General features: G+C 46.3%; 2 protein-coding genes across 4 annotated transcripts in view; one reads left to right on the top strand and one right to left on the bottom strand.

Annotated features, from left to right (window-relative positions):
• CLUH (clustered mitochondria homolog) overlaps window positions 1-17,376 on the top strand; it is a 32,928-nt gene extending 15,552 nt beyond the window's left edge. For both annotated transcript variants that reach the window (XM_082776260.1, XM_082776259.1), the window contains exons 9-26: window positions 108-200; window positions 897-1,591; window positions 2,743-2,960; window positions 3,614-3,718; window positions 4,840-4,940; window positions 6,606-6,758; window positions 7,346-7,408; window positions 8,063-8,307; window positions 9,105-9,189; window positions 9,819-9,972; window positions 10,340-10,479; window positions 10,593-10,673; window positions 11,266-11,391; window positions 12,040-12,161; window positions 13,572-13,665; window positions 14,408-14,542; window positions 16,223-16,296; window positions 17,057-17,376. In XM_082776260.1, coding sequence (XP_082632386.1) covers window positions 108-200; window positions 897-1,591; window positions 2,743-2,960; window positions 3,614-3,718; window positions 4,840-4,940; window positions 6,606-6,758; window positions 7,346-7,408; window positions 8,063-8,307; window positions 9,105-9,189; window positions 9,819-9,972; window positions 10,340-10,479; window positions 10,593-10,673; window positions 11,266-11,391; window positions 12,040-12,161; window positions 13,572-13,665; window positions 14,408-14,542; window positions 16,223-16,296; window positions 17,057-17,225 — 2,853 coding nt within the window. In that variant the 3' untranslated portion in view covers window positions 17,226-17,376. The remainder of the gene's footprint in view (window positions 1-107; window positions 201-896; window positions 1,592-2,742; window positions 2,961-3,613; window positions 3,719-4,839; window positions 4,941-6,605; window positions 6,759-7,345; window positions 7,409-8,062; window positions 8,308-9,104; window positions 9,190-9,818; window positions 9,973-10,339; window positions 10,480-10,592; window positions 10,674-11,265; window positions 11,392-12,039; window positions 12,162-13,571; window positions 13,666-14,407; window positions 14,543-16,222; window positions 16,297-17,056) is intronic.
• A 5,222-nt stretch (window positions 17,377-22,598) lies between these two features.
• PAFAH1B1 (platelet activating factor acetylhydrolase 1b regulatory subunit 1) overlaps window positions 22,599-26,324 on the bottom strand; it is a 33,287-nt gene continuing 29,561 nt past the window's right edge. For both annotated transcript variants that reach the window (XM_082776069.1, XM_082776070.1), the window contains exon 11: window positions 22,599-25,526. In XM_082776069.1, coding sequence (XP_082632195.1) covers window positions 25,453-25,526 — 74 coding nt within the window. In that variant the 3' untranslated portion in view covers window positions 22,599-25,452. The remainder of the gene's footprint in view (window positions 25,527-26,324) is intronic.

Raw genomic sequence — 26,324 nt, 5'->3', positions numbered from 1 at the left:
CCCTTCTCCCTTCCCTTCTCTCACAAAATGCCTTGTAAATCAAACATTGGCTTGCCAGCCCCTGCCTACACAGTGTAGTGCTTCCCATGAGTTTTTGACTCTTTCAGACCAGAGACTGGAACGAGGAGCTGCAGACCACACGAGAGCTACCCCGCAAGAACCTGCCTGAGAGGCTGCTGAGAGAACGAGCCATTTTCAAGGTAACTTTGGGATCTGCAGGCAGCTACTTACACACACCCTTCTCTGCCGCTGGTCTCACATCTAGACATTTCACCTGGGCCTGCCTTTTAGAAGCTGCAAGCTGAGGGTCCCTGTTTGCGAGCTAAGGGGTCTTGTTTTCTCTCGCATATCACAGAATCCTCTAGGTTGGAAAAGACCTCCAGGGTCAAGTCCAACCATCAACCTGACCTGCCAAGTCCCATCACTAAGCCATGTATCTTAGTGCCACATCCACACATCTCTTAAATAACTCCAGGGATGGGCACTCTATGACTTCCCTGGGGAGCCTGTTCCAGTGCTTGACCAATGTCTGCCTTCTGCTCCCAGCCTCGCAGGGGAGAATCGTGCTCCTTGACCTTGTGTCTCCCAGCCCTCTGCTGTTCTGTTTGATCAGCCTTCTTTCGAGTGGGTGGGGGGGGTGGATGCGCGTTAACCTAAACCTCCTCTGCAGAGAGCTAATGAGTCTGAGCCATGGTGATCCCTAATGCTTTGGCTCCTGGAGCTTGTATCCAAGCCACTGGCCAGGCTCACAAAAGCAAAAGCCAGCTGACCTGCCTGCCTGCTGGAGGCCATCAGGAGGTGAGGAGTGAAGGAGAAATTTGCAGAGAGTTTTGAGAAGGAGGTGCTGGGAGGGGGTGATCCCTTCCTTACCTAGCTTTCTCTCCAACTGTCTCCAGGTTCACAGCGACTTCACTGCAGCAGCAACAAGAGGTGCCATGGCTGTCATTGATGGCAACGTCATGGCCATCAACCCCAGTGAAGAGACCAAGATGCAGATGTTCATCTGGAACAACATTTTCTTCAGTCTGGGCTTTGATGTCCGTGACCACTATAAGGACTTTGGCGGGGATGTTGCTGCTTACGTGGCACCTACCAACGATCTCAACGGTGTGCGGACCTATAATGCTGTGGATGTAGAAGGGCTGTACACGCTGGGGACTGTAGTGGTGGATTACAGAGGTTACAGGGTGACAGCTCAGTCTATTATTCCTGGGATCTTGGAACGGGAGCAGGAACAGAGTGTCATCTATGGGTCAATAGACTTTGGCAAGACGGTTGTCTCGCATCCCAAGTACCTGGAGCTGCTGGAGAAGACCAGCAGGCCGCTTAAGATCCAGAAGCACAAAGTCCTGAATGACAAGAACGAGGAGGTGGAGCTGTGCTCCTCAGTGGAGTGCAAAGGCATTATTGGCAATGACGGGCGTCACTACATCCTGGACCTGCTCCGCACTTTCCCTCCAGACCTAAACTTCCTGCCTGTTGAAGGGGAGGAGATGCCAGAGGAATGTAAGAAAATGGGGTTTCCCAAGCAGCACAGACACAAGCTTTGCTGTCTCCGGCAAGAGCTTGTTGATGCCTTTGTAGAGCACAGGTGAGCTGAGCTCCCCCCTTCCTCCACTCACAACTGGTAATGGCCAAGTCAGGACCACGCTGTGCTGTCCTGGGGACGTCGCCTCACAGCTGCCAGGGGTGGGCTTCCCCACCATTTGGCCCTGCAGGTGCAATGATAGAAGCTTATTTAATGAGAGGTGAAAACAGGAACACTAACAGGGTTACAGGGAGCCGGGGAGAGGTGCCTTCTGCGGTCTCCGGGTCTCTGTTTGTTGTTTCCTGTCCTTACCCTGCAGATACCATGTTCTCCTGCCATCTAGGGAACGGGATGGATTTATGTTTATCTTTAAGGCTCTCCAGACATCCTGAATGCTACTTTACCCCCTCCCTCCCAGACATTTGAAAAAAAACCTACCTGTGGGAACTGCTGTAGGCACTTCTGTGGTGGGGTGTGTTGGTGTTGGGCTGGCTCGGTGCAGGCGAGGAAACGGGAGCTGAGAGCAGGCAGGCAGAGTCATGTGGGGCTGGTGGTGTTAACGCTCCTGCTTCCCGTGTGAAGGGCTGCAGGGTGCTCTGCTTCCACCGCTGGTCAGAGTCTGCTCTGCTCACACAGATGAGCCCTGAGCCGCTGGCAGGGGAGCCCTGCCCGCTGAGCAACCAGTTCTGCAGCCGGCGCCCTGCCCCGTCCTGCTGCCTGCCTGCAGGCGCCTTGGCTGCTCCCTGGGAGAGCTTCCAGACCAGCAGCGTGCAGGACTGTGGCCGTAGGGTGCTGCTGCTGCTCTATGGCTAGCAGAGGTTGGGCCTCCCTGTGCTCAGGTCTCCTGGCAGAATTGCTGCTGGTTTCTGTTTGTCTCTAGTTGTGTTCATCTGGCAGTAAGAATCTTCCTGAGCTGTCTGCTGGTGCTGTGCCTGGAAAGCTACTTGTAACCGCTGCAAGGAGCTGAGTTTCCCATTGTGATGGGTAACAAAAACCCACCTTTTTTGTCCCTTCTGATATGCTAATGATAAATACTAGAATAATGTAAACTCCTTCAATTCCAGAAAGCTTATTGGTAGGCGTCGTGCATTATGCCTTTGCACTGGGAAACTGGATGGTCCATTACCTCAGCTCTGAGGTTTTTTCCTTGTAGAGGAGTGACGATCTTAGTGGATTCTCCTGCTGTGCTGAATTCCTCTCTTCCTTCACTGCAGGTATCTCTTATTCATGAAGCTGGCTGCACTGCAGCTGATGCAGCAGAAAGCCAACAAGCAGGAGAGCTCAGGTGCATTGGAAAATGGTGCCTCTCCGGAGAATGGCACAGCAGAAAGTGAGAAGTCTGAGTCAGATGATGGTAAAATAGATGACAACGTGACTGGACTTGATCAGGTTAAGGAGCTTGCTGAGACCATTGCATCTGATGATGGAACAGGTATTTAATCCTCTGCACCAGAAGCAGCTCAGGCCTGCTGCTGTGCTGGTGGGCTGTGTCTCTGGTCAGAGCTGCCAAACTGGGGGTGCTCAGGGTGATTATTCATTGTTAAACAGGACAAGTACTGGCTTCTGTTGTCAATGGTGTTCTAGCTCTTTTGATAGAGCTGTTCACGCACTAATACGTTAATCACCCTGGCTGCCTGGGGGCAGGTGGGTAGGTGGACTGTGTGTCTCTGAAATGGGGCAAGCCCATCAGCTCTGACGCAGGAAGAAGCCTGGCCAGCAAGCTGGTCTGCATGGTCAGCAGCCAGGGCTGAGCTCTGGGGCAGGCAGAGAGGCACGGGCTGTGTCAGAGCAGGGGAGTGTGCAATGCTCAAACACCTTCAGAAATCTCAGACTTGAATTTCTGAGTATCTGTGGTTGGGGAGAGGGTTTGTTTTCTAGGTCATCTTAGGTGCTTTTGCTCAGATTTTGCACTTCTGCAACTATTCTTCTTTCCACATATCTTACGTTTGACTGTTTTTATAATGGCTTCCTGCAGAACGTGCCATCGTTACTGCTTTTAGTAACAAAACTTTTCTCTTTAATAGCTAGGCTTGTCATTTTCTGAAATCCACATTCATTTCTATTCTATTTTTCTTCCTGCTCTAGTGGATCCGAAAAGCAGAGAAGTGATTCGAAATGCTTGCAAGGCTGTAGGCTCCATTAGTGACACATCATTTGACATTCGGTTTAACCCAGATATTTTCTCACCAGGTATGTGAGCAGCTATGTGTGTTTGTTCTGGTCTTTCTTCAGAGGATCGCTATGTGCAGCCTGCTACAGGCAACAGTGTGTTCTAAAACCACAGGCTTTTGGCTAGTTGGCATAATGTAGGGTTCTCTGTGCAGCATAAAGATACAGAGAAGAATAAAATTAAATTGATTGTAATGCTCTAACTATGAGAGACAGGCAGTAAGCTGTCTCCCACTGCTGCACTTGGGGGAGTCTGCAGAGTGTTGCCAAGAATCTTGTGATTCTCCATCGTTCCAGCTGCTAGACCACATGAAAAGAGGCTGGGGGGAGGGCAGTAAATTTGATCCTAATGTAGTAGTTGACACAAAAAACAACAGTCGTAGTTGAATCAGTGATGTTGGATCCCCAGCGAAGGGCAGGGGCTGTTTTAGCAACATGTGGTCAGCGGGTCACAGTGCCCTTTCAAACACATACATGGGTTGCAGGCATCGGATGCACTTTTCTGTGCCTGCAATCAGCGTGCTTTATTTGGAAATACGGTAAAACTGTGTGTTTATGGGGTGAACGCAGAGGCTGTGTGCGTGTAAATTGCAGGGGAATGGTTATGTAGTTGAATTCATCTTGGAATACATGTGTCAAAAGGAGCATGTGTTTTGAAATGCACAAACACCTTCTGAGGCTGGTAAAAATTAGTGTTTTGGCACTGACTGTGCAGCTAATGCTTAAAACTTTGTTTTAATTTTGGAGTGCCAAAGCAAAAGCCTCTGAGCTTCTAGTACCCGCAGTATACGCTGGCCCATCTTCTGAGATGTGCCGCCCTGCTCTAGCCAGTTCTCTGCGCTGGAATTGTATGCAGCACTTGTTGGTAGGTGGAATGGACCAGATAAAGAGCAGGATTGGGGCCTTTAAGAGCTGCATTAGAAAAGAACAATTGGGCACAGAGCAGCACAGCCAGGGGCCCCGTGGACCAGGTAGCTCTTCCTATCAAAACGTGTTGCAGAGTAGAGTTCTGAAGAAGCATTTCTGCTTCCAGCGGTGCAGAATGGCTTTAGCTCGTTGCCTGTTCTTATTCTATGACTTCTGTCCTTGAGTTAGTTTTCCTTTGAGTTAATGCTCTGTGTTTTCCTCTTCTACCCTCCTAGGTGTTCGTTTTCCTGAGTCCAGCAAAGAGGAGGTGCAGGATCAGAAGCAGCTACTGAAGGACGCTGCTGCATTCTTGCTCTCATGCCAGATCCCAGGCTTGGTAAGGAACTGAGGGCCAGCAGTAATGTCCTCTTTGAAAGCTTACCTCAAGTCTGGCCACTCCGAGCAAGCGCTGAGATGGTGGGACATCAGCTTCACCTCCTGAGCAAATGCTGCACTCTCCTGCTGGCAGCCAAGTTACTGCAGTGGGGATGAAGTACGGTGAACAGCACCAGTATCGCCAGTACAAACACGAGGGGTTTTGCATTTCCTGCCTTGCATCACAGCACAGTTTTCCCACTTCACTCCAACAAAGAACTTTTGGCATTAGTGATTAACATTATTGCTGAGAGTTTGTGGCAGTAAAGACCACAAAAGTGATCCTCCCTAGCCCTGGGCATCATACACAGTGTAGCGTATTATCCGACCTCGATCATGACTCAGTGGGTGACGAATGATTTGGAGTGAGCTGGGAAACTTCTTGCTCATATCTATTTTAAAAACTCCTTCTCAAAGTCTGGAGCATTTTGAGTGCTAACCCATGTGCCTGGCTAGATAAGAAGGGAACAGCTGGTGTTTCTTAAGACGCTCTCTAAAGTGACTGCTAATATGTATATTACAGCTGGCACTGGAAGTAGGATTGGAATTGCTCATCTTCACTCCAAGAGGCCGTGGAGTTGTTGGTGTTACCTAGGAGGGGCTTTTCCTTGCTGGAAAACTTCTGAACTGTACCTCCCTGAAAAACCTCCCTGCAAATCCACTAGTGCTGCAGTCAGCATAAGCTTTTAAGGCCAGCTATTCAATCCTTAAATAGAAAGGGAGGGGGAATGAATCAGAAAAAGGCCTGATGAGTGTTGTTTTACAAGGTTCTTGATACACTAGTTTATAAATGCAAAATGCTTCACAGACATGTATGTGAGGGCAGGCCACAGGCCAGCTGCTGAAAGTAGGCAGTCCTAGCTCTGTGTATCAGAAAGTAGCTGGTGTTACTCCATGACGTGAATTAAATGACTCTTATCAGCGCTGCAACACAACTTAGCAAGTGCCGTTTCCCCTTATCAGCCAAGTGTGTACCACTCCGTGTAGCCTTTTAATTGGAAATGGTTTTAGTTAGCGCCTGTATGGCCCGTAAAGAAGGGATAGCCTGTTAGTTCCACAAACCTCAGTTAAATAGCCCATGCCAAAGGGAAAGAGGTCCTCATTGCCTGAGACACAAGTCCTCTGCATCCGTGCTCTGCTCCACTTGTGTGTGGCCTTGGGCATGCTGCTGGACGCTGTGTGCTGAAGGCTGCCCCTGCCTCCACTGGTCTCCTCGTGCTGCTTGAGGTGCTGGGAGGACGCTGTTGGTGTCTTGCTGGGCTGTCACCTCTGCTGGGTCTGCCCAGGGAGCTGGGTGGTGTCTGAGCTGTTTTACAAAGGCAGGTGATCTCTGCACCGCCGTTTCCCAGTGCTTATTGGGAGTGTACAGTGCTCATTCAGCCCTGAGATGTGAGAGTAAAGGCGCTAAAAGCAGCAAGGAGCTTGTGCAGACTGCTCTGGGCTGCCTGCTGCGAGCCTTCCCCTCGATTGTGCTCTATGGCTGTCTCTTGTCATCTTTGGAAATTGCCTTCTCTGTTAGTGAACACGTTTTCCCCTCCCCAGTCCAATCTTTTTTTTTTTTTTTTTTTTATGGAAATTCTCCCCTTCATGTTTGTTTCTGTAACCAGAGCTTGCATATACCCTGCAGGTCAAAGACTGCCTGGACCACACGGTGCTCCCGATGGACGGGGCCACCCTAGCAGAGGCCATGCACCAGAGGGGCATCAACATGCGATACCTGGGCAAAGTGATCAACTTCATCACGAAGACCCCTGGCCGTGCTCAGCTGGATCACATCTTTGTAAGCATCAGGCTTAACTTCGGGCTGTCATTTCCAACTGCCTTTGGCATAATTTGCCCTGTGTAAATGCCAACTTGGCTAATTTTCTCTGTGAAAAATAAACAGCTTCAGTAAGAGGAGGAGGAAGAAGTACTTGTAAGTGGTGGATGGGGAGTTTTACTCCCAGTTCCTTAGTTGCTTTCATAATGTTGGCGTGTTTGAGTGTCCTCCTGGGATAGAAAAATGCTTCACGGATTCGCAAGTGTAGTAGCAGGCAGCACCCAGCTGGATTTTTAAGCCATGCATTTTTTTAAGCCTCTAATACCTGGCAAGGCTTTGGGTCAAGGTGGAATGTGGTGTTGAGACGTGGCTGCCTGGCAGCTCTGCAGCGTGGTGTGGCTGGTGGGCATCTCGCCCATGGGCGAGCAGAGGGCTCTTCTCCAGCCCTGGGAGCGTTGTCGAATGCAGAGCAGTTCTGTGCCCAAGTGTGAGAACTGAGCAGCGTGCCTTCTGCAGATCTTGGTAAAAGCCCACTTCAGAGCAAAAGTGTGTTCTTCATTGTTACTGTTGACTGACTTGGTCTCTGTTTCTCGTATTCCTTGGGGTAGAAAATTGGCATCAGTGAATTGATCACGCGATCGGCTAAACACATCTTCAAGACGTACCTCCAGGTATGACCTGCAGTCTAACCTCTTGCCTTGTGTGTTCTCTCTAATGATTTTTTTTACAAAGGGAGAGCTGTTTGAGTTTCTTCTCTCATTAGAGAGTTCATGGGTGTCTCCTAGCAACAGGAAGTACAACCTTATTAGAGCCAAAATAGGCATAGGCCTGCGTGCGAGGGAAAACAAGTTCCCACTTGAAGGTAGTTTTCCCAGAGAATAATCATTCATGCTTTTCTTCCCTAGATTCTCACTCATTACGTTGAAGGCTTATAAATGTGAAATCACAGCTAGTAATGCCTTTTCTGTTGCTTTTGCCATTCTAAGAAGCTTTTCTTAATTAAATGTGCAGTAATGCATCTTTATACCTGTACGTATGTGGCATAGCAATGCACCTGGTTTTATTCCAGTGACAAATCTTTACACTCTCTAGTTTTTCTGTCCCAAGTAGCAGCCCGAAGTAGAACTGTATATTGTGCGTGTGTGTACACCTTTACATCTACATAATTCTGTCTGTGCTAGTTCCCCTTGCAAATATTTGCCTCTTCCTCGCCTGGAAGATTTCCCTGTTTCTGGCAGGACTGGATCTGTGCAAGGCTCAGGGTCAGCGTAGTGCCTCTGTGCTGCCAGGTGTATTCCATGACTGACTTCAGTGTCTCGCTGTAGGGCGTGGAGCTGTCGGGTTTATCAGCAGCCATCAGCCACTTCCTCAATTGCTTTCTAAGCTCCTTTCCAAATCCCATTGCCCATCTTCCAGCTGATGAGCTGGTCTCCAAGAAAAAGAATAAGAAAAGGAAAAACAGGAACCTTGGAAATGCTGATAACACTGCTTGGGCCAGCATGACCCCTCAGGAGCTTTGGAAGAATATTTGTTCAGAAGCAAAGAACTACTTCGATTTTAGTCTTGAATGGTAAGCAAAGCAAACGGCCCTGACTTGCACCTGACCTCTCACCACACGTCGGTAGCTCGTACTGCTCTCTAATAAGACCCGCCTTTTTGATCTGTTTTCTGTTTGGATATAAATTTGTACTCTTGAGGAATTACTATGGCCTTAAAATGGAGATAAATCAGCCAAAGAGCAGCAGGGGGAAGCGCAGCTGAAATCTGGAGTGAGGTGAAGCCTATGAGGCAAAGGCAGCTAGGAAACCCAGGGGAGAAGGGGAAAGCTCTCCTTAGCGGTGCAGAGGGGGAGCACAAAGCGAGATAAAACAGCGTAGGCAACATATATCTGTATATATGGAAGATGGTTTAAGCTGAAAGCAGCCTATATTCCTAAGAAACAAGGACAGCCTCTCCTGAATTTGAAGTGGAGAAGGCCAGTGAGGCTGCTGGCAGGCGCAAACAGGAGATGTTCAACTGAAGTTGCAAGAAAACGGGGTCCTCAGAGAGAAATCGCGACTAGCGGCTAAGTCAGCGATCGCCCCTTTCGTGTCGGGGCCAGCTTAGTGTTTACCTGGAGCTGAAACCCTCAGATGTACAGGCCTGCACCCAGACCCTGCAGTGGGCTGGGAAGAGAAGACAGAGGGTTTCAGTCAGAAGTGGTGACGTGCAGCTCTGTAAGCTGTAATAGACCACTGGCATCCAGCATGTTACTGGTCTCAGACAGCAGCTGGGTGCAAGGGGAGCTGTGTTTGATACGCTGCCGCCTGGGGAAGGTCTTGAGCAGCAGCTTCCCTGGGAGCTCAAGCCTGTGTTTGCTTCTTGCAGTGAGAACGCTGACCAAGCAGCTGAGGTGTATAATCTACAGAAAATCACCCTCCTTCGTGAAATCTCCCTCAAAACTGGAGTCCAAGTAAGATCCACTTATTTTCTGCCCTCCCACTGTGTTCTGTTCTGAGAAGCGTGAAGCACAGATGGCTCTGCAGGGACAGCCTGTCAGGGAGACGGTGCAAGCCCCTAAAGGTCTTCATGGCATTAATGCTGGAATACAGGGGCCAGTCCTGCAAAAGGAGACTTCAAATCCAGTTGCCTTGTAGGGTGAACTGGTGGTGCATTTCCCGTGGAAGATCAGCTGGTCTGACCGTGATTCCTGTGGCAAACTCTAACAGTCCAAGCCGTCACACCTTGCTCTCCCCATCCAAGGAGCAGAGCAGGGCTTCAGGGTTGTCCTCACTTGAGGGGCAGGGTGTTTCCCTCCCTGCAGCCGTGCCTTCTCCCTCCTGTAAGGGGGTGTGTGTAAGTTAGGCTGGATGGGCTTCCCCTGGCACTGGCATGGCCATGGCTTTGCAGTGTGGAGCTCTTACCACCAGTATGTGGTGGTGCACGCCTACGTTACCTTTCAAAGCACTGTCCCCAGGTGATGATACAGGAGATGTTTTGACCAAATCCATATGCAGAATTCGAGACTCGTTCTCCTCTCTTCTTGCTAAGCACCCATGAAGTGGTGGCTGTGACCTCCTCCTGTCTTTTTTGTTCCTCCAGATACTGCTGAAAGAGTACAACTTCGACAACAGGCACAAGCCCACCTTCACAGAGGAGGACATTCTCAACATCTTCCCTGTAGTGAAGCACGTAAACCCCAAAGCCTCAGATGCTTTCCACTTCTTCCAGAGCGGGCAAGCAAAGGTTCAGCAAGGTACAGACCCAGCATGCCTTTGCCTCTTGAGGCTACTGCTGATGAAAGGAAGAGTGGGGTATGTGTGGCATGGGCTGCTGCCCTCCGCCAGGGTGTCCCCCACCTACCCTGTTTCAGCTGAGAGTCACGGTCTCCAAAAACATCTGAAGCACTCAGCTGATCCAAGGTTACCACCTGTGAGCAAGGATGGATGTAGAGCAACGTTTTTTCTCCTGGGGTTCAAACCTTACACAGGGCAGTGACCTATAGCTCCATAGCCCACTACTGTTGTTGCCGGCCACACGTAGCTCGCTCCACATGCGTGGCTTCTCCAGTAGCATTAGGGGTTATTTACTATGTATGCGTAGATGAATATGTATTTTTTCAGGTTTCTTGAAGGAGGGCTGTGAGCTCATCAATGAAGCCTTAAACTTGTTCAACAATGTGTATGGTGCTATGCATGTAGAAATCTGTGCCTGCCTGAGGCTGCTAGCTCGTCTCAATTATATCATGGGAGATTATTCAGAGGTAAGCAAAAGTCTCAGACAGGGTTTGTTTGTCCTCCTGTTCCTTCCCCATGCTTGCTTGCTCAAGTGCACAACATCTGTGTGACTTGTGTTTGGATCTTCTCTTCTGTTTAGGCCTTAAGTAATCAGCAGAAAGCGGTGCTAATGAGTGAGAGGGTCCTGGGTATCGAACATCCCAACACAATTCAAGAATACGTAAGTACACAGGATACTGGGGGAGAAGCAGCACCCTGGGTATGTGCCTATTCTGAGAGCCTTAACTGATGTCTGAATCTAGAAAACAGTTGCAGTTTCTTCTGTGCTGTTCTTACCAGAATCTTCCACTTTTGTGGTTTTGATTCTGTAAGGTGTATGTGAAATTGTTTGCATCAGGAGCATCCCATACGATCAGTGTTTGTCCTACTCAGTTTAGACTTCTGGGATTTTGTCTGTTGAATGCTTATATATATATTCTTTAGTTCTGGAAAAAAAAAAAAGGCAAGAACCCCCTGAAGAGCACAATCAGAATATCATATAAATACAGGTCAACTTTGAAATATTTTTGAGGTGCATAAGAGATGTTGCAATTAAACTGTTTGGCTGTTTTTCAGTGTATTTTATGTGGATCCCTTAGCATAGCTGTAAGTCAACCAGTAGACTTGTAACCTTTCTGACTAGTTGAAATCTGTTTAGCTATAAATGAAAATACTTATATTTGTGTGCAACTGAGGAAGGGAGTAGAAAGGAGATATCAATTTGTTTTATAAAGTGATAAAAATACATCAATGCTGTGTTATTTTTGTTGTAGATGCACCTTGCTTTGTACTGCTTTGCAAACAGCCAACTCTCTACAGCATTAAACTTACTGTATCGTGCACGCTACCTCATGCTGTTGGTATTTGGGGAGGATCACCCAGAAATGGCACTCTTAGATGTAAGTAATCTTCTAGAGTCAATGTCTTTGAGTTTAACCCTTAAGAAATCTCTTGGACTTCAAAACACCCAGGCTATTTGAACTGTGCATTTAGGCACTTCATCCCTGGGTTACAAAACATTACTACCATTAGAAGAAAAAAGGAGTTTGACTGTTTAGCTGGGGAGATGGGAGGTCAGCCTTCTGTGGCTGGAGCTCTCTGCTGGGACACTGGAGATGTAGACTTGAGCACCTGTAATGCTTGGCCTAATTCAGCCCGTTCCTTGTTTCCTGTACGTGAGGTGGAGAGGGTTCACAGGACCTCAGAACGGCTGAGATCAGAGGGAACTGCTGGGTTCATCTGGTCCAACCGCCCTGCACAAGCAGGGTGCCCAGGACCATGTCCAGGCAGCTCTTGAATATTTCCAAGGACGGTGAGGCTCCTTTTATTTCTTCTGGCTGGCTGGTTTGGGCTGAGTCCCCGAGGGAGAGAGCGGTCTCCAGTCATACGTCAGGTGCTGGAGATATCTGCTGGGGACCTGTCAGCTCGAGCCTTTTCAAGCAGAAAATACCTGTGCAGTCTTGGTATTCATGAAGCAGTAAATGCATATTTTGATTTGGCCTTAATGAACGCCTACTTGACTACTTGTGCTTGGTGGATCTGTGCAGAACAACATCGGCTTGGTGCTCCACGGGGTTATGGAGTATGACCTGTCCCTCCGGTTCCTGGAGAACGCGCTGGCCATCAGCTCCAAGTATCATGGCTCCAAGTCTTTGAAAGTTGCACTAAGGTGAGGCAGGTGGAGTGCTGGGCTGGGTCACTGTGCTGGCAAGGAGCGAGTACGCTCACTGTGTGCTCACACGGGAGGGCTCTGGTCTGTCTCTGTCCAGTCATGTAAATTAGAGTCAGTAGTCCCAGCTCTCATGCTCCTTGGGACCGGTGGGCTGCATGCAGTTAAGGTAATGCCGCAACATCCAAGTCGATCTAGAAGGACGGAAGTCCCTTGTTCTTGAAGTTAATTGTGGGATCTGCTTAATGCTGGTTGCCCCAAAAATACGTTAGGAAGATCCTGGTACTCACAGGGCAGAGTGAGAAAAAAGCATGTGGCAACTGAAGGTTAAAGAGCAAGGCTCCAGTAATTATACTGAGACTGGGATGCTATGGAAACACGTGTAGCTAATTGTTTCAGCCCTCAGGGAGCTACCTTTGAGGAAATATTTCATTTGCTTTTGTCCTTCACCATTAAACCCTTGCACTTGAGTAAAATACTGAGCGGCATTTTGTTTCCAAGGGAGCTATGAGTGGTTGGCACCTTTAGGATCTATTCTAAATGCCCACTGCTCTTCAGTGCTGCATGCTCTGTCCTTGAATGCAGAACTGGCTCACAAACAACCAAGCAGTGGCCCACTCCTAATTACTACCACATTGCAACCCATCTGTTCTTCGTCAGGGTGAAAATAAATCTTACTAAGCACCCACAGGATTCCGATTTGTTTTCTAGCAGTTGATGGATATTATTCTGGAGAAAGACTCTTTCCTTCCCTCAGTAGCACTGGGATGCTTGATGAGATCCATCGCTTCCCACAGAGTAAAACTGCCAAAAATAGAAGTCTTTTTTTCATTCCAGAAGCATTAAGGAAGCGAAGTCCAAGCCAAGTCAACTCTCCAAACTGGAGAGAAACCAGGTGACTTGGATCCCAGCTTTGCCACTGTTTGCTGGTTGTTTCTGTGCTGGAAGACTTCTTGATTTTTTTTGTCTGGACTAATCAAGTTATTAACACATTTGCTTTCCAAGAAACAAAAAGCCCTTTTTTGAAAGGGAAAGGGCTTATAGCTGCTTCCTCCTTCTCCAGTTAACAAGATATTCTTGTGGATGTCTTGCCTTTATTCAGTGCACTGCTGCAACCTTCAGTTTTCTTGGATGCAGCAGGAAAAAAAACAAAATCCCAAGTTCAGTCCCGTCTGCTGTAGGTCACTTCTCAACATTTCAATAACAATCAAGCTACGTCAGTGTAGTGAGCCAAACCCCAGCTGGGGTGGGGAAAAGTAGCTACCAAGGTGCAGTATGCAGCAATGTCACAGGCAACAAATACAGCATTGTTAAGACTTCTAGCCTGCATTTTGCTTTGCTAAAGCCATGCACTCTGTAGCACAGAAACGTTTCTTCACTACGTCACCTCTACCCTTTTATTTCCTTCAGCCACCACTTGGTAGCCCGAGTGTATGAGAGCAAAGCAGAATTCCGGTCAGCACTGCAGCACGAGAAGGAAGGCTACACGATCTACAAAAACCAGGTAACAAGCGTGCATGCTGCTTACTTCTTGTGCTGCTTTCCTGCCCCAAACAAGTTCTGCCACTGCAAAGGGATGCTGCAACTTAAACACAGGGAGGCCTTTCTTATAAACAGCTCTGAGCAGATGCCAGGGAGCTCCCGTCTTTCTAGGGATGGGACAGAATTGCTGCCCTGTGCTGCAGTTGATTGGTTTTTATTCTGAAAGTCTTTGAATGGACTTTCCTGCTGATTTGTTCTTGCTGTGCCCCTGCCATTGGGCAGAAACTTCTGTTCGTGCCTTAGCCCCATGTTCTGGTAGGGCATGGAAAGAGCTGGTCTGTTCTTCCTGCTTTGTGCATCGCCTGTCTTTCAGATGCCAGATCCAAAGTAGTTTGGTAGCTGAGCTGTTCTGTGGGTAGTACCCTCTCGCTTGGAGCCCTTGCTGATGCACAGTGAAACTTCTGCATCAGCCTGGGGTCTGTCTGAACACGTCTGCAGTTGCACACTGATTCCGTGCCATCTCACTGGCTGAAAGCACAGCCTGGTGGAGGGAATGCCTCTCACCCTGCAAACATGCTTCTACTTGATAGAAAGTTGTACTTCTGACAATAAGGTTCCTGCAGGAATGATTTCTGTTTGGTTTTTAATGCCAAAGCAGGTCGAATACAATTCTGGTGATTTTCTGTAAGGATGTTGAGCTGGCAAAGACAAGGAGTGCACCCTGATTTATAACGCAACATTTTTTTTTTTCCTTTTCTGGTTAGCTTGGAGAACACCACGAAAAGACCAAAGAGAGCTCTGAGTACTTGAAATACCTGACTCAGCAAGCAGTCGCTCTTCAACGCACAATGAATGAGATCTACAAGAATGGCTCCAATGCGAACATCATGCCACTTAAGGTAACCTTATGCGATGAAAGCAGTTGAGAGTACTTGCCATGAATGCAGAGATTTGTATTCAGCTGTTACTGAGGCCATGTGAGCATGAGCATGCAGCCTTCTGCCTGTGCAGGCAGCAGTAACAGCTGTGCCAGTTGCAGACACCAACAGGAGGTCCCTGAGAAGGGCAGAGGCTCAGATAGACACAGGAAAGTCTTACTGCTGTGGACTGAGCGCTTGCCTCCTCTGCTTCTGCATACAGCTCTTCTGGGCTTCGGCTCTTTCTCTTGAGCCTAAGCAGCCAAGCCAAGCCGGCTGCTGTGCAGGATGCTCAAACTGGGAAGCCCACATTGGGCAGCCTGAACTGTGGGAGACTGGGACACCTCCGCACAAACCTGCCCCTGCTGGTGACTCACTGGCTGTAGGCACGTTACTCAATACAAAAGCACCTCAGTTTCCTCATCCTTAAAAAAAAAAAAAAAAAAAAAAAAAAAGGCATCTTTCACCAAGTGCTTTGTTCTTAGTCCAAGGACTTTGTGGTTTGTAAGGCTGGACAGCAGAGCGTGGGGTGCCTGCTTTGCCTTGCCCTCCACGCAGCAGGAACCGGCTGCTGTTATCTGCATGTGCACCTGGCAAGTCCCACCAGCCTGTCTGTGGCATATCTAGGCCAGTGTGCAGCCACCTGTGTGCTGGGCGTCCTCCCTGCTATGCTGTGCACGAGTGGCTGCCACAGACTGCTAGTCAGCAGGCTGAGGAAGGGACTTCCAGCTGCACAGGCAGCTCCCAGTAGAAAGGGCAGAGAAGGACAGCTCTCTGTGGGAGCGCTGGGGTTTTCTTCTCACTGTGAAGAACTAGATACAGAACTGAGGAGTTTGTGGCAGAGCAATCTGAGTGTAAGGACCGTGAATCGGGTAAATGGTCGAGTCTAAGTGTTGCGCTAGGAGGCTCAAACCCATTGAAGAGTGTACCTGTGTTATAACACATGGAGGGGGCGGAGGGGAAGGCAGGCAAGTTGAGATTTGATGTCACAGCTGATTCAGCAGGATGGTCCCAGAAGCAGCAGTATTACTGAGAGTCCATCTATCCTGGAAATTCAGTTGCAGCCTCCCCAGAATACTTCAGTGTAGTTGTGTCCCAGGACTATTTGTGGTAGTGCTCAGGGGCTTAGGGACTCTGTGTAACCATGTAAAAAAGCGCTATACTGGCCTCTGTCCCAAAAACAAGGTAAGGGAATTATTCCTTGCCCATAACAAGAACAATCGATGTGCGGAGAAGTGAAAGGCAGTGTTATGAAACTGAGGTATCTGAGACTAGCATCAGCCTTATTGACCACCTGTCTGAACTGTGAGCATAGCATGTTCCTGTTAACATGTCAGGAGAAATAAACTTCATGATCCTGTTTGCTGTAATAGAGCAAGGGATTTGGAACTTGTGTAAACGTTCTGTGTAACTGAATGCAGTCAGAACTGTGCTCATAGTGGAAGTCTCCTGCAGCAATGGAGATCTATAGGTGCCTCTGTAACGTGGGGCTGTGAAGAGGTGCAAAAATATGAGCTGTAAAGTCACTGCTGCTAGAGCTAGCTTTTCTTCAACTGTTGCTGTAGTGCCCCTTTTATAGTTGGGGGGGAAGGAGGGTTATTGCCTGGGCTGGATTTGCTCAGTTGTTCAGTCTGCATTTTGACTTTTAAACTTGTGCTGTAGTTCACAGCTCCCAGTATGGCCAGCATCCTGGAGCAGCTCAACATTATCAATGGAATTCTCTTCATTCCGCTAAGGTAGAGTGCTAACTATGTACTTTGTACCTTTGTCTCCTAACTCATGGCTGTAGAAGTCAAGCAGTCTCTGTGCTTTGTTCCTGAGATAGCACGAGCCCCATGTTTCCCTTTACATGGAGTCACACAGACCCAAAACGTGGAGTTTCCAGAGGTTATGTACTTTTTCTCTTTTGCCAGCACTAGGCAAAGTGTCGCTCCTGCAGAAAAAAAAATGCTTTTGAAGGTGCCACAGTCACCTGAAGGTACTCTTGAACCCTTGTGAAGGGATTGCTCGCTGAGATCCCTCAGCAAGCTGTAACAGTGCTAGAAAAGCTCCTTCTTGGAGGAGTATTGCATGAATTGTCAGGGTCTCTTACAGGACTGTAACCATGACCTTGCAGCAGCTTTCTGCTCTCATAAAACCGCTCAATGCATCTTAAGGAAACTGGGAACCTTCCTTGAGAAGTGATGCTTATGTGGGCAAGACCTCTACGGTGCAGTTTCCCCCTGGGTTGCTCTGCAAGCAGCCAGGGAGCTTGTATTTCCCATTGTCTCCTGTTCTCAGCCTGTTCCCCTGGTAGCAAAGGGTTTGTCTTTCTTCAGCTCTGTTTGGAAGAGCAGGAAGTAGCTGAAGTACAGTCAGTGGTCTCTACCCATAAGAAATGAAGTGAGCGGTGCTGGCCTACCTGTAGTGAACAGCAGCCGCTACCTTTGTCCCTGTGCTTCACTCCATTCTTTTTATTTGCTAATATTTGCTACCCTTCCTGGTTTTCCCCCTCAGCCAAAAAGACTTGGAGAACCTTAAAGCAGAGGTGCAGAGACGCCAGCAGCTCCAGGAAAGCATAAAAAGTGGTGAACATCTGGAACCAGAGGACAAAGCTGTGGAGGAGAAAGAAGCTGAGCCAAGCATGCCTTCCGCTGCGATCCCCTTAACACAGAGCTCTGCTTAATGTGTACCTCGCTTTAAAAAAAAAAAAAAAAAAAAGTTAAACCACCCTTTTCTGAATCTGAACCAGGGTCTTGGACTCCCCTGGAGCAGCTCCTCCTTTTTTTGACAATGTTATTGCACTGGTACAATTAATACACAATGCAAAGAACTAATCTGAGAAATGTAATCTGTCTGACTGAGCTTGTATCTGCCACGTGAAGGGGGAAGGTGGCCAGGATGCAGCAGCATATGAAAGACCCATCCTAGGTGAGCACAGCCAGAGGCTGTTGTGCCTGTGTGTGTGTGTATGTGTGTGTGTGTGCACATATCATCAGTTATTTCTACTTTGTACATATGAATTCCAAATGAATTGTCTTGAGGTATATAACATTTCTCAGGTCATTTTTATGTTGACTAAGGACACTGCTTTGCTAAAACCAGTACAGAAACATCCCCTATCCACTGCTCAGCATTCTTGTAAGATGTGGATTCCAAGCCAAAAGATTTATTCCCCCTCTCCCCCCAGTCACTATCCCAATTTGTGCTAAGGAAAATTAAGCAGCCATATTTGTATTGCTCAGATAACTGAAGCCTGTAATGTGTGTATGTAAGTGGGGAAATGTACAGCATTTTCTACATCAGGATATAGCCATTGGATTCCTTTAACCATTTTTTCTACTTTTGGTTGGCAGTTTGGCAAGTCAGTTTTTTTGTAACATTCATGTTCTAATTTTCAAGATATAGAGAAATATATATATAAATATATACGATACTCACAGTTCCACCTCTGCTCTGCTTCTAGCTGAGTAACTTAGGATATTGTATCCAAAGAGTGAGGGCTTGATAATTAAAGCGCACAAACTTCCATTATGATGGAAACCCCAGTGCCTAGACGAGATGGATACTGGCATCAAACAAGGTTTAAACTGAAATGATTTATTGGGCCACTGTTGCCTGCTTAACAGAGGGGAGGAAAAGTAAGAAACAGGGACTCGATCTCATTTGAAATAGCGACTCTACCACAGAGCTGATCAACCTTAACCTGGTTGCCAAATTTAACTAAATTGGAATCACGAGTTTCATACAACACGAAATTAGTAGGCTTTGGGGCAGGGAGGGGGGGTAAGTAAAAACACTCCTCCCCCAGCACTGAAAGCTCTGGCTGATGTCTTCGTAACTAACGTTTTGCACACGGGGTTTGAGATTGTTCCCAGGGGAGCTTCCATTGCTGGCAATGGATGTTACTGGAGTGGCAGATGCCACGAACTGCCTCTGTCTTTCCCCCTCTCCCACCACACACACATCCCATCGTCACGTTAAAGGACGAGCACAGGCTCCCCTGGTAGTGCAAGTCACTAAGCAGGTAAGACTTAGCCACTGCAGGCCATGGTATGCCGACAGAGTTGAATGTCCTTTTTTCCCAAACAGATCAAGCTGTAGAGCAACTTCTGATTGCTAGTCCAAAACCATCCTGTGCTGACAAAGGAGTCCAGTCTCTTTCTCATTTTGTCTGTCATGGCTAGTACCCTATGCTAATTTGCATTGCTGCTTTTACTGACCTTCTGGAGAAACAAGTGCTGTCACTGTGCTCTGTACCCTTGGGTTCCTGTACTACATTACAGGTATTTGTAACTTTGGTGGGGGGGAAGGGAAGTTGGGGAGCAGCCTCCGAGTTGTTAGAGGTGGCAAAGCAGGAGGAGTCTTTACTGCAAAAGACCTTGCTCCTATTGGAAAAAAAAATATCTGAATTTCATGGAAAGCAATCAATAAATGACTACAGTGCATCTTTCCTATACGAACTTTCTTTTGCTAGTGTCTTTTAGTCCATTAAAAGCTTTTGAAACTATTTTAGACACTACTTATCAGTTTCTTTAAAAACTGCTCTAAGGTGGTGGGTACCATTCAGCTGAGCACCATCACGGAGCCCCCAGCTTCTGTTCTGAGCAAGAGCCCCTAGGCCAGAACAGCTCATGGTAGTTGGCAGCCTTAAAACGTGCACCTCACCTGCAGCTGCTGGGGGGGCCCAGCGCCCCTCCGGCGCTCCTCTGCCTGCACCGAGGTGGGTGCTGGGGCCACTGCCTGCAGCTCACTTGGGGTGATGCTCAGAAGGAAATGAAATGGGGGCATGCTCGGGGTTGGGCTCCCAGCTGTGGGCGCCTCCTGCAGGGCAGCAGCTCCACCACCTCTTCTAGAGGTGCGGGGCTGCTTGGACGTGTCCTTGGATTGCCCTGTTGTGAGTTTGGGCAGCCTGATACTCGCTCCTCTCTGTACCCACTGCCTCCCCTGTTAACCGAGTGCCACAAGGGGCTGCCCTTGGGGTCCCAGGACTTGAGTCCAAGAGAGCAGTAATAACACTAACACCGGAGTCATAACCCCAGCAAGCCAAAGCCCCAGAGAAGCAAGAGCTACTCCCATCTGTTAACAAACACCACAGAAGCACGTCCCCCCGGGCGAGGTAAACAAGGGAAGGGAAGCAGAAGTACACGAAGTCTCACTAACAAGGCTGAGCAGCTTGAATGCTATAATTTGTTCAATAACTGCATTTAACAAGAGTTCTGTAATCCTCTTTACCTCTCTTTGGCTTTCAGTGTTCTCAGGTATTCAGTTCACAAGTCTGAGAAGCCAAAATGAACTTGGAAGCCCTGACCCAAACCGAGGGCACACCAGACCAAGCAGAGGGTAGAAGTTCAGGAACCTGCACATAGCTCTCCCAAACCCAGCCCAGCTTATGTCTGTTAGGCACTTTATTATTAATTTATGCAGCTACATGTAGTGCACCTTTGCCTGGGGCTCTGCATCAAACACCCCGACAAACTGTGTTAGGGGCACGGGGGCCAGAGTGCACAGAATTAAATTCAGAGAGATACTGAAACCATCAGCAAGTCTGAAGATGGCATAGAGAAAGCGACCCACTATTTTTATCCTCCCTGCTTGTTTTCCAGACAAAGGGATTTCAGCACTAAACATCAGCCATCTCCTACACCCCGACACGAGCTCCCTGTGCCCATGCAGCAGCCACGATGCCTGCACCGAGCCGCCCGCCCGCCCAAACCCATTCTCTTACAGTGCAACATCTCTTCCTATTCAGCCTGGCTGCTGTTTGTAGTTCCACATTGTAGTTCCAGGCAGTTCTACAGGCAAACACCCCAAGGAGGCGATGCCTCCACACCACGGCTGCTGTCAGTATGGCAGCGGTTTGGGGGCTGGCGAGTGCTTCAACACCACAGATGCCTCAGGGCAACTCACATTTTACTAGGCCTTATCTTTTCCTTTTGATAAACTTACTGTGTTTTTATATGGCTTTCTTTGAAACCTGCATCTTAATTCTTCAAGTGGGTCACAAATGAACGCCTCCAACAGATCGCCAACAGAACAGCCCCAGCTCATCTGCTACGAGCTAACACCATGCAAGAAGCTTACAGGGAAAAGAGGTGGTAGGGTGGCTTTGCTTCATTCTTTCCCCAGATCATGGTCAAGGTTACAGCCTTGTCCTTCTACCTCTGAAGAAATGAGCATTTCCACGTTAGTTACTGAGCCATTTATAAACAGCACTCAAGGCAATGAAGGCCAGAGCAGAAGGAAAAAAACTACACACCAAGACACCAACATTGAAATAAAATGTAAGCCCTGCTTCAGTACCTCAGCTCTGCATACACGCACCTCCAACCACACAAGGCTTTTGGTGCCTACGAGAGCAAATAACTCCCACACCGAGATGCTTGGGGGGATTCACCCAGCGTGAACAGCTCCAACGGTACTGAACAGAGGTAGGGAAAAGTGAAAGGTGGTTCTACCAGGCCAACAGTAAATTAAGGTTCAAGGTATGTTAAAAAACCAAAGGCTCACCATCTGACGCTGCGGGAGGACAGCAGGAGGCAGCCGGCTGAAGGAGATGCAGAAAGGCAGCGAGGGCAGCTGGAGATGCTCAGACTCGCCACCACCACCCCCAGCTGACCGCTGGCCTCGCTGACACCGCGCTCTGCCACGAAGGGGGAGGCAGGGCCCGCGCCAGCGGCAGCGTGCAAGGGCACCGCGGTGTGCGTGTGCTGCAGGAGGCTGTGCTGACACCCTGACACCTGCAGTACAAGACGTGGGGATTTCTACCCAACATCAGTAAATTCTGCTCCAAATACACTTCGTCTCAGAAAATCTTACTATACTGAAAAGTCAGAGCGGCCTCCTAGCGCGGTGCCCACAGCGCACGCCTCCTCCTGCGGGCTGAGCGCTGCGGCGTTAGGGAGCACGAAACCACACGGTACAGCATTAAAAACCTTCAGATCATAGAGGAAACTGGCTTTTTAAGTTTGCATACATTTTAATAAAATCTCACTTTACCATTTTCATCAACAAAACCTCAGAATAGCCTAAGTGCAACCAACTGCCTTAAAAATGCCTTACGTTTCCTTACTCACATACGACTTGAATTAAAACTAAGTTTAAAGAAAAAGCAGTGTGGAGCAAAACCTGATGGGTGGAACACCAGGATCTTGTTTTCAAAATAGATTTAGTTCTTGCATCCAAGGAAACAAAAACACATCTAGTTTTATATGCATTTAATAGTTTACCAATTGGTACAATAAGATTTTTTTAATATGCAGAAAACATGAATAAATTTTGTTTTACACAGTCTGAGAGCAACAAATCTTACTGTAAAACACAGAGCAGTATTATATACATTCCTTTACTGTTTTTTTGTTTTTTTAATTGTGTCATATCTTCAGTTAACTCCTACAGTCTGGGGAACTGTTTTCTCCAATTGCAACCTCTAACATAGTTCTTATGAAAATTTCGTTTGCCTTCATGTCAATGTCAGGATCAACTTCTAAAACTTGAAGATTTTGCTCACTTATCTTCAGAATGAACTTGGGGAAGCCTGAGGGATAGGTAGGACAAGAAAGCAGCTACTTACATGACACAGTGGAAAGATATAAAGGCCAGTTAAATCCAGTTGTGACTTGTAAATCCAACCCAACCTTTCCCACTCCTAATGCATTTATCCCTACCATTTTATGCACGTATTCTTTGCTAGAAGATTCTTGGTATTGACTTTTTAAAAATACACTGGACTTTATGTACAGCTGGACAGCAAATAACTCATTCTAAGTGCGTTTTTCCTTCACTCAACTTAGTATTTTTTTCTTTATACTCAAATCATTAAAAGGATTATCAAGCCACCACTGTCTACAAAAAAAAAAAAAGTTTTCCTTTTAAATAGCTTTCATACAAGTCAAAAGCCATTTAAGAGTGATATTATCAGGCAGTTCACATAAAAACAGGAGGAGGCAAACAGGAGAAGCAGGGTACTGACAGTAAGACTGGGCTTGGTGAGTCTATAGCCAAAGCTTTCAAAATACTACAGTGCTCCACAGCCCTTGGACAACTTGCTAGCAACTAGTTTTTTTTTTTCTTTTTTTTTCTTTTTAATTAGTGCCCCGGGCACATCATTGGTCACACCATACACAAAAGCAGGACGGTATTTTTTATTTTTTTTAATCTTCTAAAGTGCAAGATGCTATAAAACATCAACTTCCAGATTATGTCTAAACCACAATAAATGTTGCACTTTTTAGAATGCATCTAAGACTTCCTGGGCACATTATGTCAGTGTGGCACTGGAATGTCTGTCTGTTTTTAACCCCCCAAAAAAGTCTGTATTGTCTATTTGGTAACACAGTCTATACAGTTACTTTTTAAAAAACGCCAATTCTAGTATGGAAAGCGACAAAGCAGTGAACCTCTTAAATGCTCTAATAGATTTATTTTGTTATCCAAACCAGTAACCTCATTATTGTACTTGTTATCACAGGAAAGGCACAGGATTAGACAGCTGACAGAAAACGTTGCAAACAGTGAAAAAGTTCAACACAGTGTAATACCAAGGAGCAACACTGCAGGAAACCCTCACAAACCCAACTCCTGTGTTGTGGCTTTCACTTTTTTTTTTGTCTAAACAGGGCTTTAACTTTTGATCCATTCAGGACCATCCCTGAGATTATTCACTGCTTATTAAAGGAGAAGGTTGCAAACTGCATTGCAGAAGTACTTGGCAGGGTGTTTCACACAAGCAATTAGATACTGCTAACATGACATTAGTTAGTTGTTTGCCCTTGTGTATAGTTGTATGCTACAGGGAAAAAAATGCAGTAGACAATTTCCACTTATTAGGTACCTTTAATTTCTCAGTCATGTTTACGAGTTATGTACATGAGTGTGGTTTTTGTTATACTTAAATAAAGTTTCTAGGTCCTATCAGGAATTAAACGGACTTATTACTTAACAATTGCAGATGCACTGAGGAATTTTAAGATGCACTACTTGTGTATCTGGAATTCTCGAATAGACAAAGAGCAGCAAATTTTTCCAGTCCAAGCAGCTAACAAAGAAAAAAATACTTTATCTGTGCATGCTGAAGTGCAGAAACACACACTAAAAATTACGTAAACCACTGGATTTAAGAAGTTAGCCTGAATCTTCAACTGGCTCAAAAAAAAACCCCACATCAGAACTCCATTTCCTCCACCCCTTCCCAAAGGCAAGTCTACGCAGGGAAACAACACTGAAATCCATCTCCTCCATGCAGAAGAAAGGATCCTTTTTGTGGGTGACTGTAGGAAATTAACCACTACACCCCTCACCAATTTCTTAGTGTGTACACCCTGTGTCAAGGATTTCTATTTTTAAAAGGGACAGTTTAAAAAGCCATGTATTAAACAAAATGAATAAAAAAGCACAATTTCATCTGTTAAAATATCAGACTGGTACTTCAGTATGTTGGAAATTTTAAAGTGGATTTTTAAAAAGACCTGGTTAGTTCAGTAAGTATTGGAATTCTTAGTTATCTATAATGAAATTTGTCACAAAATGGTGATTAAAACATTAATTTATAGTATTTTCATTCACTGCAGGTCAAAAATCTTTAACTTTAGGGATATGCAAGTTAAAAATTGTATACACCAGACAATGCAAATACTAATAACCAAGTTGGGCTAGTTTTGTTGATATGATTTATTTTTTTGTTTTTAAAAGTTTACTTGATAGGATCATTCCAGCAGATGGACTTTGTTTTGTTGACGGTGTTTTCTTTTTCTTTTAGAAGCCTGTATCAATTTGTATCTGCCATTACAATCTGATCCTCAAGGTATTTAGTGCTTTCTTTAAAGCATTTAAATACTGTATCCCAAGATTTCTCAATACACAAACCACTAAGTTTTTATTCAAGCCACATTGTCTTGTCAAGGTAAATATAACCTCATATTCAAAAGGGTTTCCAAGGAGGCACTAAAGAAAACAAGAACCCTTTGCATACCCCAACCTCCTGCATGTGAATATAAGGGAAGTGTACTTTGATACTGTTGTGTAATAGAAATTGCACATCTCTAACAAACATTGAAAGCAAACAGCAAGTTGTACCATGGCATTCATTTGGGAGAGTAAGCTCTATTGGAAATTAGATCACTAAGTTCTAGTGGGATGGACAACTCCTCCTGGAAGTTCGTCTAGCATTAAAAAAAAAAAACAAAACATTTAAACTTAGTTTAACAGCACAGCTTAACCATTGAATGACCAAATAAAAAATAAATACATTTATCACATCAGCTGCTACTAAGATTTGTTGTCTTATTTCAGGTTTACAGTTATATAAATATACCAACCTTGTGTGATAGGAGGCCAAAACAAGTGTATTCTGTTGATTTGGCAAATGTTCCATGACAAATATTCCAAAGTTTAATTAATTTCCATTAATTACATACAAGGTTCAGAAGATTCTGAATTGCAGCCATATTATCTAGTATTCTTAGAGAAGATTTATTAAGCACACTTAAGTGATGTTACATAGATACACATTTCTGAAAGAGCCCTACAAAACTTTTCCCAAATGAGGTCACCAATTCAGGCACCAACAGACAGCAGAAAGAAAAACAGGTATAATTATCCGACATAGAACGACACTGTCAACTATTCAGTTAAGTGCCCTATTTCAATTATCCAACTTCTGCCTTCTTAGGTCTGATGTGACCAATGCCAGCCCATGTTCTTAAACCTATGGTACTTCTAGACAACGTATGTAAATTTACAGTATACAATTTGGATTCACCATGCATGAATACTTTGTGTGTAACATTTAATAAGCTCAATCTACATCCAGAATAATTTACATGAAAGGACAATATTTATTTAAACAGAGCTCAATGGGTAACCATGGTATCTGAGTGCATCCAGAGGAAAAAAGGGGTCAAATGTGAATTCAATCAACGGCACTCCCACACTTTTACTGTTTGATCTACACTTCCAGTAACCACATACGGTGCCGTCTTGTGGAAATCTGTGAGGAAAGAAAAGCGTGTGTTAAGAATGAATGCACTTTCGTATTTCCCTCTCTCACTGAATGCCATTACTTTTTCCCCCAAAATGACACCGTTTCAAAGACTAAATTTCAAAGCTCTGCATATCTGTAGTTTTGAAGGCAAATTCTCTAATGTAAAGTTTTGTGAAGCAAGAAAATCTACTTTCAGCTCCATGGAGCTTCCACGGAAACGAAATCTGATCAAGGTATAACAGAGGCAAGTTTGAAATACCTCAAGCTGATAAAGTCCTTGAATATTACCAGAAGACATCATCATTTATTTACATTTAAGGTTAGCATCAGAAGTCAAGAAACTTTTACTTTTTGCTGTAGACAGTAGAGCTGATGTTTAAAACAAACGTGCAGTGTTGCTCACGAGATCCCAAAATATGTCATATATACAACCATGTTTTGGACTGGGTGGGTCAGCAGACAGTACTCAGTTTTATCCATGAAGAATCAAAGGGCTGGGGGCAGAGCGTCTGGAAAGCTGCCCACTGGAAAGGGACCTGGGGGTACTGGTTGATAGTCAGCTGAATATGAGCCAGCCGTGTGCCCAGGTGGCCAAGAAGGCCAACGGCATCCTGGCTTGGATCAGAATCAGCAGGACTAGAGAACTGATTGTTCCCCTGTACTCAGCTCTGGTGAGGCTGCACCTCGAGTACTGTGTTCAGTTTTGGGACCCTCACTACAAGGAGGACATCGAGGCCCTGGAGTGTGCCCAAAGAAGGGCAACAAAGCTGGTGAAGGGTCTAGAGAATAAATCTTCTGAGGAGT

The sequence above is a fragment of the Aythya marila genome (genome assembly GCF_965140915.1).
Source record: "Aythya marila genome assembly, chromosome: 20".
NCBI lineage: Eukaryota > Metazoa > Chordata > Aves > Anseriformes > Anatidae > Aythya > Aythya marila.
The sequence above is the reverse complement of the archived record's forward strand: the minus strand, read 5'-3'. Positions and strand labels throughout refer to the sequence as shown.